This window comes from Myzus persicae, unplaced genomic scaffold, assembly GCF_001856785.1.
Source record: "Myzus persicae strain clone G006 unplaced genomic scaffold, MPER_G0061.0, whole genome shotgun sequence".
NCBI classification, from domain to species: domain Eukaryota; kingdom Metazoa; phylum Arthropoda; class Insecta; order Hemiptera; family Aphididae; genus Myzus; species Myzus persicae.
The window spans coordinates 9,755-23,160 of NW_019104151.1; the positions used below are offsets into that span (position 1 = coordinate 9,755).

The 13,406-nt window shown below is 29.1% G+C and overlaps 1 protein-coding gene across 1 annotated transcript; it reads right to left on the bottom strand.

Moving 5' to 3' along the window:
* On the bottom strand, positions 1 to 12,464 carry LOC111039311. Its single transcript, XM_022322774.1, has 8 exons — positions 12,431 to 12,464; positions 8,758 to 8,952; positions 7,839 to 8,683; positions 7,305 to 7,412; positions 3,649 to 3,749; positions 3,122 to 3,569; positions 527 to 708; positions 1 to 410 (listed from the first exon to the last, which is right to left on the bottom strand). Exons 1-8 carry the CDS (start codon positions 12,462 to 12,464, stop codon positions 200 to 202), a joined length of 2,124 nt encoding a protein of 707 aa, XP_022178466.1. The 3' UTR covers positions 1 to 199.
* Between the last annotated feature and the right edge of the window lie 942 nt (positions 12,465 to 13,406).

Consider the following 13,406-nt stretch of genomic DNA (forward strand, 5'->3'; position numbering starts at 1 on the left):
GATTGAGCTAAGACATAATGTCAATTGGACAGGAAATCAGTAAATAATAATAAATACCTAATAATAAAATACCAGTAAATATATTCCAAACAATGATAAAATGAAACGTAAATAATGAGAGCAAGAAACAATGCAAATTGATGAGGTGTGTGGAGACAACATTCAGAATACTTAAGATACTTATTTATGATAGTAGTTCTTACATGTAGGGCGGGGGCGGGGGTCTGTTACTACAGCTCTGGGAGGCATTTTGCATCAGCGAGTTTGGTGATTGATGCTGGTGCGACATCTGCAACATTGTAGCACCAGTGTTAAGCCAATATTTGATATCTTGCAGCATGGCCATCGGAGTGTCTTCTGGGTTAATCAAACTGAGGAGTCCCTTCTTCCACAATACGCCCAATTGTTCACTGTGAAATAAACAATAAACAAAATGTATTAGAATTTTTTGAACACTGTTAGATCAGGATAATGATGAGTTGAGGGAGAATGATAATTACTAAAATGAGGAGGATCAGACACTTACGAATTTCCACGGAAAAGTGTAATTTTTAAGTATTTTTGAAAGACGTAAGCGCATCTCTCGACAGTCCACGAAGGTAACACAATTTGGACTAAGTGCTCTAATGTAATTAATAAATCTGAGTAAATGTATGGATTGGCATTTATGCAGTTGATCGGTTTTCCTTGAAGTGTTGTTTTTTGGATCTGTATTTGAAAAACAAATATATTTAGATATATATTAAGTATTTATTAATTATAAACATGCGTCAGTATTATACACATACATATTATAACTATATTAAAATTTAAAAATGATTAGGGATCTTATGTATCAAATAAGTCTAAATAGTTAAATATTAGTGTTTTGTGTTACTACTTTTGTTACTGCTCGGCACTTAATTTAAAAACACATAGACCTGTTATGTATGCCTTCTATACCGCAATTGATCAAATAATAAATATTAAGAGAAGTTATACATAGTAAGAACTAAGAAGCTATTATAGTTTCTTAATATAATAATATTATTGTACTAATTATTAATTCTTATTTAATTATTATTAATTATTGATGATTAAACTAATGAATATTTTCTATAAGAAAATATTAGGCACTAATATAATTAATTCAGATGTAAATGTTGATAGTAATGATAAATTAGTTTCCAATTATGAAGTAAGTATAATAAGCTTAAATATTTGGTGTTAAATTCTTAGGTAGTCATAATGTACAACAATAATTATAAGTTATCAATTTATAATAGGATACTCACTATTCTAGAGTAAAAACTAATAAATAGAACTAAAGTCAAATTTTTTACTCAAATATTGATTGTAAAACAATATTTATTATACATTTTGACTGACCATTAATTAATCAAACCCATATTTTCTTTATTTGTAATTAAAGAAAAATATAAAATATGATTATTGAATAAATTTAAAATGTATTATTATTATAAAATAGGTGTGTGGGAATATTATATTATATGTTGACGAGCCTTCAAAGCTCATAATCGTTTGACGTATACAATATGATTTTATATCATTGGATTCAAATTTAACACATTCATTATTCAATTATAGAAACTCTTCTAGACAAATAGTGTACAGCAAACTGTTTATATTTATGATACTAACTCATTTCACTCTAAGATTACCTAAACATAACAGAGTTAAATGAATTATTCAGATTACACAGTACAATTTGTTATGTTCAGAGTTTGTAAGACGGAAACAAGGCACGTAAGTATGGCGTTCTCTTAACTCTTAAGAAGATGTCTAAGTACTATTTGTTTTCTGTCTCTGGCCAATGAGAAAAATAGACAAAGCGCATATAGCTGGGTGGTTTTTTTTTTTTTAATGTTCCTGACTTTTAAGTGAAATAACGCATTAAAAAAACGATGTAGAATTATATTTCAGAGGGTATGAAATTGATTTGCCTAAATATCGTCTAAAAACAATTTAAACATCATGTTTCAAATGTACAAGTTATTTTTCATTTTGAAAGTCGAATACAATGTTAAATAAAAAAATTTAAAATAGATATCATACCTTCAAGATTTTTTAAAAATCATGAAAAACAATTGTAGGTGATAGTGTTCTATTTATGTTGGAGAGAGAATAAAAGTTGCACTGACATTCTATTTAAATGAAAATTATTTATTTTAACTACCTATTTACATTCTAGTATTATACTTTGGCTATGTTAAGACTTAATTTTATTATGAGTAAATTGACATGAATTATAATGCATTACTTTTTTTTATTTTTTATGTTATTAATCTATTATAAAAGTTCTAACTGTTTGTTTAACTTAGTTGAATTAAAAGTTAATTTTGTGTTTTGTCATTAATTTATTGTATTGCATTCAATTATCAATATGACAAATAAAATGTTTGTTTGACTATTAAATATTAGTTGATTAAAATAATAACTAAAAAAGTCAAGTATCACATTTATAATTGTATATTTCATCGTCAGAAAAATTAGTCTAAAGATACTAAAACAATTACTGTATTATTGTTATTATTATTATGTTAGTATAAGTCGTAAGTGTAGATACTCCTTTTTTATAGCTAGGCCAACTAATCACCCACGTAAAGGTCATAACTCATAGGTCATAAGTATAGGTGACTCTACGGACACATCTATCTTATCTCTATTTTACAATCTTATAATATATAGCAAATTGAACTTTATTAATAATCTATTTACCTCAGTTTTGGCTAATGTAAGAGGGAATTAACATAAGCAATATTAATAATAATATAATAATAATATTATTATGAAATTTATAAGTAAGAATATTATCTAGTAAAACACACGAGGGTTTTAAAGTTTTTAATTTTTTTTGAAGTGGGCCATGAATTATGTGTATCTTAAAATTGTAAATTGTTTGTACATTTTAAAATACTCGTAACTCGCTCTGAAATTAAAATATAAAAAAAAAACTTATGAGATTCACTAGATAATATTCTTCTACATTTGATAGTAGTTGAATTCGCTCCAATATTAAACATATAACAGAGTTAAATGGATTATTCCAAACACGCAATTTGCCATGTTATATGCGTTTGTAAGCCGAAGATATTGCATGCAGATGTATCGTCTACTGAACCTGGTAAGCACTGATATTCGTGTCATTTCCCCATATCCGTTCAGGTATATTTGTCAATTCCCATCCAACACTAGGGCTAATAGAAGTAGTCTCTTGTTCTCTATGTCTCTTCTTCGGATGAACAGAGCTGGATGGTGGTAAAGGTATGTCAACTTCAGTGGCTACAGTTGTTACGATAGACCTTGCATTCCTCAATGCATTAGGCGGTTGACCGTCGGTTAGACGACCATGTACAGATTGGCTACTATATGACGACTGAGTTTGTAGAGTAGTAATTATTTGTTGTCGATGCTGCTGTTGTATCAGTTGTGGCTGGGCTTGACTATTGTTAATAGCACATTGATTGTATGAATTTCGCTTTTGATTTGAGTCTGATATCATATCGCTATTGGTCATAGTTGTTATCCATTGACTGGAAGGTGTAGCATTTGAGTGTGAGACAGAATGACTGTAAGCAAAAAAAAAATGTTTTGTTATTTTTAGGTATTTACAAATTTAATTTTTTGTATTATTCTAATAACACTTACCTAACTGTTGGTGCCGTATCGCAGGCACGGATTAGTGTTGATGGTGGTCCATCATGACCCACCCCGTTTATCAAACTGCTGTTCTGTGATACTGTTGAACCCTGAAATCAATGAAAACTAACTGTAAAAAAACTGTTGGTTTACTAAAATATTATATATACATAATATATCCAAAATGTAATATTAATAATTATAAAAAAAAGCAATTATGGAATCTAAACTCTTTAAATTATTATCACATATAATGCAAAACTTTTAGTCTACACTTTTATTGAACACTAAATATCAAATTCTAAAAAATTAAATTAATAATCATACATTTATTGAACAACAAATATATTGAGAGCTAAATTAGTCATTTTATGAAAATTTTAACCCAAATAAAAACTAAATTTTAAATACCTTCAATTTTATTATTATTATTATTTATTAATATTGTTATGAACTTCTGCTGATCATTTAATACTGAAGTAATGAAATGTTATGTCATATATTATATAGTAATAGCGTTTTTCTCATTTTATATAATATTTCATTATGTGAACCGATCACCTATCGAGTACAGGAATGTGCTGACATAACCCTTTTAGTTTATGCAAACTGAGCCCGGATACTCTATGGACCAACAGTAGTGTGACCTATCATTTGTAAGTTTTCCGTCATTTTTCTTAAATAAGAGCATCAGTTCTGTAATTCATGCACATAATAGAACCGTCCTAAAACTTTATAAAACAGACATAGCAAAACACCGAAAAACAATCAAAAATCTCCTTATTCAACATGTAACTGCCATAACTGCGGTCACAAAACTTGTGTGCCATGTTTTGTCAAAAAATGTCCCGATATCATAAGACATCGGAATAACAATATCAAAAGAAATTAGCAGATGTTTATTGAATAACTTCTAGTTATTGTAAGAACATTGTAAAAAAATGTCAGAATGCAGGAAAAGAAAATATGCGAATTCAAGAATTTTCTTGAAATACTCAAGCAATCAATAAGGATCATCAGACACCTCAAAGAAAATGGAAAACTTCAATCGACTCGGCCAAGGTACACGCCCTGCCTGCGATCTACAAGCCACCATTATCCAACTATACGAGTTCTCCCTAGTTCAGCACAAATCAGAGATCACAGTTCATCTAAGAAGAAAAGTTCAACTGTTAGTTTATGCGATTTAAACCTAATAAAATTAACTTCATTAAATCCCAAGAATTTAGTTGATAAATCTATATTTTATAATTTCAAAGGAATAAGCAAATATGTAACAAAATACTCAGAAGAGCATCATCAACATTGATGCGAAATTCAATTAACCGCAAAATTTCATGTTGCCCATCCCAATTTCCAGATACCCAGACACCAAATTTTGGGAAACCAATTTTTTAAGGACAACAATTATCAATAGATTTCAAAAGAAATCAACAAAGTTGGCAGATGAACATAAACATGAGTACCATAGAAAATCTTTTAAGCGGAAACGTTGTTACTGAAGTAAAAGACAACCATGGTATGGCCCTAATAATTAATACTTCAGAATAAAACATAAATATTGGTGACTTAGCGATAGATAAACTATCACAGGAATAATGCATACTAATAAGCATGCTACACGACTATCATATTATCTCTAGTGGAAGCAAGCACTCAGCGACTATCCCTTACTCAGAAACTCAATACAGACCTTTCAACATTAAACAGGAAATAAAAAAGCAGTAAAAGTCTATAGAGTATAAGGCATTATTTGTGGTACCAAAATTCAAATGAAACAACTAATTATCGTGTATGTGTAGATTTTAGAAAACTTAAAAGTATAACAGCAGGGAATGTCTATTCCTTTTAAAATATAGCAGATATCCTCAATCAACTAGGAAAACAAAAATACTTCACGACGTTAAATTAATCGTGGGGATACCGTCAGGTGAAAATTCACACAGATCATCGAAAAACGTTTTCAACAGACATGGTATATTTTGAATTTGTACGTGTATCTTTTGGTTTAAAAAGATTTTCTGCAGATTTTCGAAGAATGATGAACAATGTTTTAGCTGCAATTAACGGGATTGAAGCTTTTGTTTACCTGGAAGATATAAATTTCTATAGTGTCAGCATAGAAGAAACTCAACTGCATGACAGTTTCACAACTCTATGAGAAGAAACTCAACGATGTTTTTGATCGACTAAGAAAATATAATCTGAAACTATAACTTTCAATATGATCCTTTATGAGAAAAAAGTCAATTTTGTATGGCTCAAAATCATAGACAAAGGAATGAAACTTAATCCACAAAAAGTTAAAGCTGTCCTCGATTTTCCAATTAATACCAATGCAAAGCAAATCGAGTAATTTAAAGGTCTCTCGAGGTATTATAAAAATGTACACAAAATTATGAAAATTTATCGAAGCCTTTAACCACATTGTCGATAAAGAGTATTTTTTTGAAGTGGGTTATGACTTATGTGTATCTTAAAATTGTGTATTGTTTGTACATTTTAAAATACTCTTAACTCGCTTTGAAATTAAAATATAAAAAAAACTTATGAGATTCACTAGATAATATTCTTCTACATTTGATAGTAGTTGAATTCGCTCCAATATTAAACATAAAACAGAGTTAAATGGATTATTCCAAACACGCAATTTGCCATGTTATATGCGTTTGTAAGCCGAAGATATTGCATGCAGATGTATCGTCTACTGAACCTGGTAAGCACTGATATTTGTGTCATTTCCCCATATCCGTTCAGGTATATTCGTCGATTCCCATCCAATACTAGGGCTAATAGAAGTAGTCTCTTGTTCTCTATGTCTCTTCTTTGGAGGAACAGAGCTGGATGGTGGTAAAGGTATGTCAACTTCAGTGGCTACAGATGTTACGATAGACCCTGCATTCCTCAATTCAATATGAGGTTGACCGTCGGTTAGACGACCATGTACAGATTGGCTACTATATGACGACTGAGTTTGTAGAGTAGTAATTATTTGTTGTCGATGCTGCTGTTGTATCAGTTGTGGCTGGGCTTGACTATTGTTAATAGCACATTGATTGTATGAATTTCGCTTTTGATTTGAGTCTGATATCATATCGCTATTGGTCATAGTTGTTATCCATTGACTGGAAGGTGTAGCATTTGAGTGTGAGACAGAATGACTGTAAGCAAAAAAAAAATGTTTTGTTATTTTTAGGTATTTACAAATTTAATTTTTTGTATTATTCTAATAACACTTACCTAACTGTTGGTGCCGTATCGCAGGCACGGATTAGTGTTGATGGTGGTCCATCATGACCCACCCCGTTTATCAAACTGCTGTTCTGTGTTACTGTTGAACCCTGAAATCAATGAAAACTGTTTAAAACTGTTGGTTTACTAAAATATTATATATATATATAGTATATAGCCAAAATGTAATATTAATAATTTAAAAAAAAAAAATCAATTATGGAATCTAAACTCTTTAAATTATTATCACAAATGATGCAAAACTTTTAGTCGATACTTTTATTGAACACTAAATATCAAATTCTATAAAATTAAATTAATAATTATACATCTATTAAACAACAAAAGTATTGAGAGCTAAATTAGTCATTTTAAGACAATTTCAACTTAAGTTTTAGGAAAGAAATAAATGAAGATAATTTAACAAGAAGTACCGCATTATAGCACTGAGCATCTAGACTTTGAGTTCTGATCGCAATAGAGTTTTCAAGAGTTCTTGCTGTTGTAGATGGCGACTGAGCCTGAGAACTAATTGAATGAACCTAAAAAAACATTATTTATTAATTAATAATTTAGGATTTTATATTATGAAGAAAAAATTTGGTTTTTTAAAATTCATGCTTGACATCACCACTAGCGAATTATTAAAAGAAACAAGTAAAAGCATAATCGCATGTACAAATCTGAAATACTTTAAAGCATTTTTTCCAACTTATATTATATTTTGTTAAGTACAATATATTGATATTGATATATCAACTATATTCACTATTTTATACTTTGTAGATACATTATTTATTAATATTTAATAGCTAATACCCAAAATACTTTTAAGCATAAAATAAATGATAATTTAAAGCATAAAATAAATAATAATTTTGAGTACATAATAAAAACATAAGTAACAATTTTGTTGTAAGTACTTAAAATATAAATGAAATTTGGGATTCAAAATATAAAGCACATACCATCTGGTTTGCTGGCCATTCATTTTGATAGGTGGCCATCGTTACTGGCATACTCTGTGGAATTTCTTTTGCTGATGCCGTCAAAGTGTGTGGAATTGTATTCTTAGCAACTACCACTTCAGAGGGTGGCCTAGCCCAGGCACCTGATGTATTGACAGGTATAGATTTCTGATTCATTAACAGCTGTATTATAACCCCCTGAGGTGGCCAATATTCCTCAAAATGTGTTTCTGTTGAATAACAATTCTTGACATCATCAAGACTGATCACTGTCCAAGATTCATCAAAAAAATACTCATTACTTATACCCTGGACTTTACAACAGAATTTGAGATAGGCCAAGTTCCAATTTTCTAACTGTATAGCTAGATGTTGTAGTTGTTCTGTTTCGCCTTCAAAGCAGAATAGTGGAACGTATTTTTGGCTATTTTTAATACAATATGGTACAACAGACTCAGAGTTAATACGTACAAAACCACAGTTTTCTTTGCGACCTGTATGAATATTGAGTAGTAATGTTTTAAGACACACTTCAATGAATGTATACAACTCATGAACATCTTCTAAGAGAACTATGCATTCTTTTTTTGCTAGGAACATTTTCTTCCCGAAGGCAAAATTAGTATGATAGTTGATTTCATTTAATAATTTTGCTTCATTATCGGTGATAAAATGACTTCTTATTGATTTGCATGTATAAATATCGGAATGTAAATAAAATAAAGAGTTGCTAAGTAGTTGAGTTTCAGCCATCCGTACCGATACAAAGTTTAACTCAACACAATTAATTACGCGTGTGATGTATGGTACCTGGTATTTTTCAATTGATTTCCAAGCAAATCTACCTATATTGAGCAAAAAAACATAAAATATAATTTGTCTTCATTTGAAATTTAAAATTGAATTCTTGATTGCTTACCCTTTATGCTATATATATCTTCGCGATCTGTATGTAATTGTTCTTGATTATTTTCTAGTGTATAATTAGTTGTGATTGGTTCAATAGCCAAAGTTGGTTTTTCTACGGTTGATACATTTGTTTGATAGTTCTCTTTCATTTTGAGAGCCATTGGATTGATTTTATTATCACCATGTTCATTATTAACACTTATCACTGTAATTTAATCAAAACATTTTTATTAACATATTTATGTTATAAGTAGATAGGTTATATAGATATTAGATAATTAAACACATTTTTTTTTTATAAAATAATTTATAGTTTTTATATGTAAAAATGAAGAACTATTAAAATGACAAGAACTTTCTTGTTTAGTAGGTGTCTAGAAGGCGGCTGTAATGGACAGTACTACATTTGAATTCAATGATATGATGTCATTGTATACGAAAAACAATTCTGAGCGAAGACGGTTTGACAGTCGAGGATATTTTATATTGTTATTATTTTTTATTAATACGGTAGTCGGTGAGTTGAATTAATATCATTCATAATATTATTATTAAATTATCAGTGGTACTGCAAAAATATTAATGTACTTACGTAAAATTGAGCTGTTTTGGAACCGAATTACAACAAAAATCGTTATTCTTTGTGTTAATATGTAATTTTGTCATAATTTGAATTTAAAATGTCTGTCAAGTATAACTGTTTTTACATATTTTTTATATTTTTGAGTTACGAAAACAATAGCTTAAGTCGAACCTTGTTTTAATATTTCATTCTTTAGCTATAAATATTGAAAATGTTACACATTTTTAACTTAAAAGTCACTTTTCAACTTTCAATTTAATCAATGTTGTCAAAATTTGAACTTTAAACAAAAATTGTGCACATGTATTTTTAATATTTTTCAACAGCGATTGTAGCAATATATCAAGAGCCCTATATTCAATTTTCATGCTTTTTCGTACAACCCAAAAAATTAGTTGACATTTATTGAAAAAAAAAATGAAAAAAAAAATTTGAAAATGTCCGTCAACCGTTTAAAACGAATCCATATATTTTGGAAATTTTTACAAGTATATGAATTGATGAAATAAACATTTGATATAAATTTCAAGTGTCTTCAAAAATTCGTTTTTTAATTACAACAAAATAAGAAAATCGTTAAAAGAGAAATCGAGTGAATATCCAATGTAACCATAAATTTCAACTTCAATGGCTCATAAAAATTTAATTTAACTTTAATTTAAAAATTAAGGTATAATGAAGGTATACAAGTTTATAAGAAATCTTGTATTAAATTTTTAAATCTTAGATATAAAAGAAAAAATTTTATGAATTTTAAATAATTTTCGTGGTATTCGTGGTTTTTACGAATGTTGTCAACATTTTAATAACAACTTCCGAGGAACCTTGCATTACATTTACAAGTTTTTGACCGTGTGAAAAATTTTTTATCGACATTCGTTCAAAAAAAACAAATAATAATCGAAAATGTGATATGCTTATAAATAAAATATTTTGAAAATTGTATGGTCTTATAGAAAATTCTAACCCAAACATTCAGTGAAAATTGCATGTATCTACGGTAATTTGTTTTAGAGTTACACTAATAACCAAAATCGATTTTTTTCGAAAACTGGTTTTAAGTAAAATTTTCAGTTTTTTCTCAATTTTTTGTTTGTTCTTCCTGTCACTTTTGAAAACAATTGAGAATTTTAGATTTGACCTTCTGAATACACCAACTAGATTATCTTTCTTATCAGAAAAGTCTTATTGAAAAAATCGAAACACTATTACTGCCCCAAACCGTGATGACAATCACAAAAGTAAAAAAATAAAAAACACACATCATCAAAAAATCATTACATTTATTGTTCAACTCAGAATTTACAATAAGAAAATAATACACCATATATGTATATTATTTAGGAATTATCATAATAAATTATTGTCAAAATAAGACCAAAAAATTTAGTTTAAATGTCTTAAGTAATCAACTCATTTAAATTCATACTATATACTTATAATATACTCGTATTATATATTGGCTAATTACTAATTCCACAGGTTTTTGGTAATGTACCTAATTAAATATTGTAACAATTATTTCAATGAAACCTGTGAAATTGTAATCATTATAATCCAGATTTATCAGTATTATGTAATATAGCTTATAACTTATTAAAATAGATAATAGCTTAAATTTTTTAAAATTTTTTCAGTTTGTAATATTGTTAACTGAATAATATTGTATAAGTTATAGATTAGACTCCTTGGCCCCCACACAAGTTTCTCAGTCGCTCCCAGTATTTTTGCTTTTCGAGAAATAAAAAATAGCCAAAGTTTATTGTTTTTTATTTAAATTTCAATACTGTGCACAATGTCAAAATAAACATAGGATTTAGATACAACTTGCCATTTTGCAATTTAAGTTGATCAGCGCAAACTATGCAAACCAACGATTTTAATTGCTACAATGGTTTGTAACATTGACAACACAAAACAAATTTAAAAGAAGAAAACTTCTAGTATGATTCATTCGAATTTCATTGAATTTTTAAATTTACGTTTAAAAAAAAAATTTGTTTGTAAAGTAAATTATGTTCACAAATTTTCTCAATAATTAGGAGAAGCGAATAATAAGTGGGGAAAAATTTCAACTACTATTGTGATGAATTAGAAAATGCAGAAAATTAGGAGAAAACGGGAAACCAGTTTTAGGCAAAAATCGATTTTGTTATTTAATTGTAATTTAACAAAAAAAGCCCTCATTATTCACTATTTACTTTAACCATGTCCACAATGGTGTGATTATCAATATATTTAGAATTTTGTAATTATTGAACATTTAAATTTTTTAATAGTTTTTGTTTTGTTAATATAAATATTTCAATGAAAAATTACGCTATAAAAATTGAAAAAAAATTACTCATATAGGTATTCAGTTACAATCATTTTTATATGAGCGTTGTAAGTTAGAATTGTTTACGAAACTCGTTCGTTAAAATTGAAGGGCTTGAAGGAGTTACGTAAATTTTTGATTTTGCTGTAACTAATTATTGGTCATTTATTAAAGCTTATAAGTTTTAAAAGTATTTGTATTTAATATAAAATTGAGAATTTTTTTTATTTATTTATTTATTTTTTACTAATTATATGTACTCAATCGGAAAATTCTTATACTTAACAGTAAAAGATAAAATCAGATGTGTATATTTATATAATTACATCAAATAATACGGCATACAATGGTCTATAAAATTAACCTGTATAAAAAAATTGAAAATACCTAGGGATTTGAAAGTCTCTATAAACACTTTTTTAAATAAAAAATGGATTTCTGCCTATGCTGTTAATACGCCAAAAGCAGCAGTATAGCAAAAATGAAAAACACACTTAGACCATTGGCTACAGTCATGTTCCGTCTGTTAGATTATTATGATATTCACGCTATACCTAAATTATTTATAATTGAATTTAAAGACCCCGTCACATTGTTCCCTAACCTAATTTTTATATTTTTATCAAATGTTTTTTTCCAACTACCACCTAAATCAAATAAGTTAAATTCGCTCAAATGAAAACGGTTGATATTTCCTCGGCATTGCCTTCATTCTTATTGCAAAACATAATAAAACAAATTGAAAATGTATGTTATAATAATTGTTGGGTTTAAAATCAGTACCTTCGTTGGCTGTAACGCTGATAACAGAAGCCATTTTTGCAGTGTCCATCGCAGGGCGTTTGATGGTGGTAATGGGCGGTGATAAATACGTTATTCGACAAACCTATAATGTCGCAGCAGTGCCGTAAAAAACACGGCGAAAAAACGTTAGTTTTATTTCATACGTGTTGATAATAATTTAACGAATGATATACGGAACGCGCAGTGCTGTCGGCGGGGATGGTAACCAGTTGGAGAACGACGAGAACAACGGGGACCGTGGAGTGATGCGAATGTATCGGTCGTGAGAAACAACTGCGGACGGTGTCGTCGGACGAATCACAAATGAATTCGATGGTCAGATCGTGCGTCGGTGTCTGTCGGCTCGTCGTGGCAGTAGCTTGAGACACACTGGTAGGGGTGGGGGTGGGCAGGTTAGGCGAACTGCAGTGAACACGTTTGGAGTGTAATTTTGCTGTAGTGTGCATACGTGCGTCGGTTTGTGAGTTTACGTGCTATGTATGTGTGTATGTGTGTATGTGTTAAATACCACAACGACGACGCCGTCTCCAATTTTCGGTGATTGTCATGACACACTGCAGCGGTGAAAACGGGCGAACTGATTTAGATTTCAAGAGACTTAGAGGGTAAACAGTAAAATTAGCTACATTTTTATAACTTCTAACTACACTTCTAACAACTACTTCTAACTCGCGCATGATTTTTTTTCAACTTACAAAAAAAGAAAATCGTTTTTTGTTTATCTAAATGGTCGCCAAATGTTACATATTATATTAGCATTATAATTTAAAGAAATATTATGGTGTATAAATACATTTTTTTACGAATATTTTTATTGAAAATACAAATATTTGGCACTGCGGGCAACGTTGGTCGAGACAGCTAGTATGTATAGGTATATATTTACTTAATGTTATACATTTTTATATATCTATAAGTTTTGTAAAAAAAATACCAATGAAAGGGTGGAGGGTTG

Coding starts and splice junctions, on each gene's coding strand:
- LOC111039311 (XM_022322774.1), bottom strand. CDS start 12,464: ATGGCTTCTGTTATCAGCGTTACAGCCAACGAAG. Junction 3,570..3,648: donor GATACGGCACCAACAGTTAG/GTAAGTGTTATT, acceptor TTTTGCTTACAG/TCATTCTGTCTCACACTCAA. Junction 411..526: donor ACACTTTTCCGTGGAAATTC/GTAAGTGTCTGA, acceptor TTTATTTCACAG/TGAACAATTGGGCGTATTGT.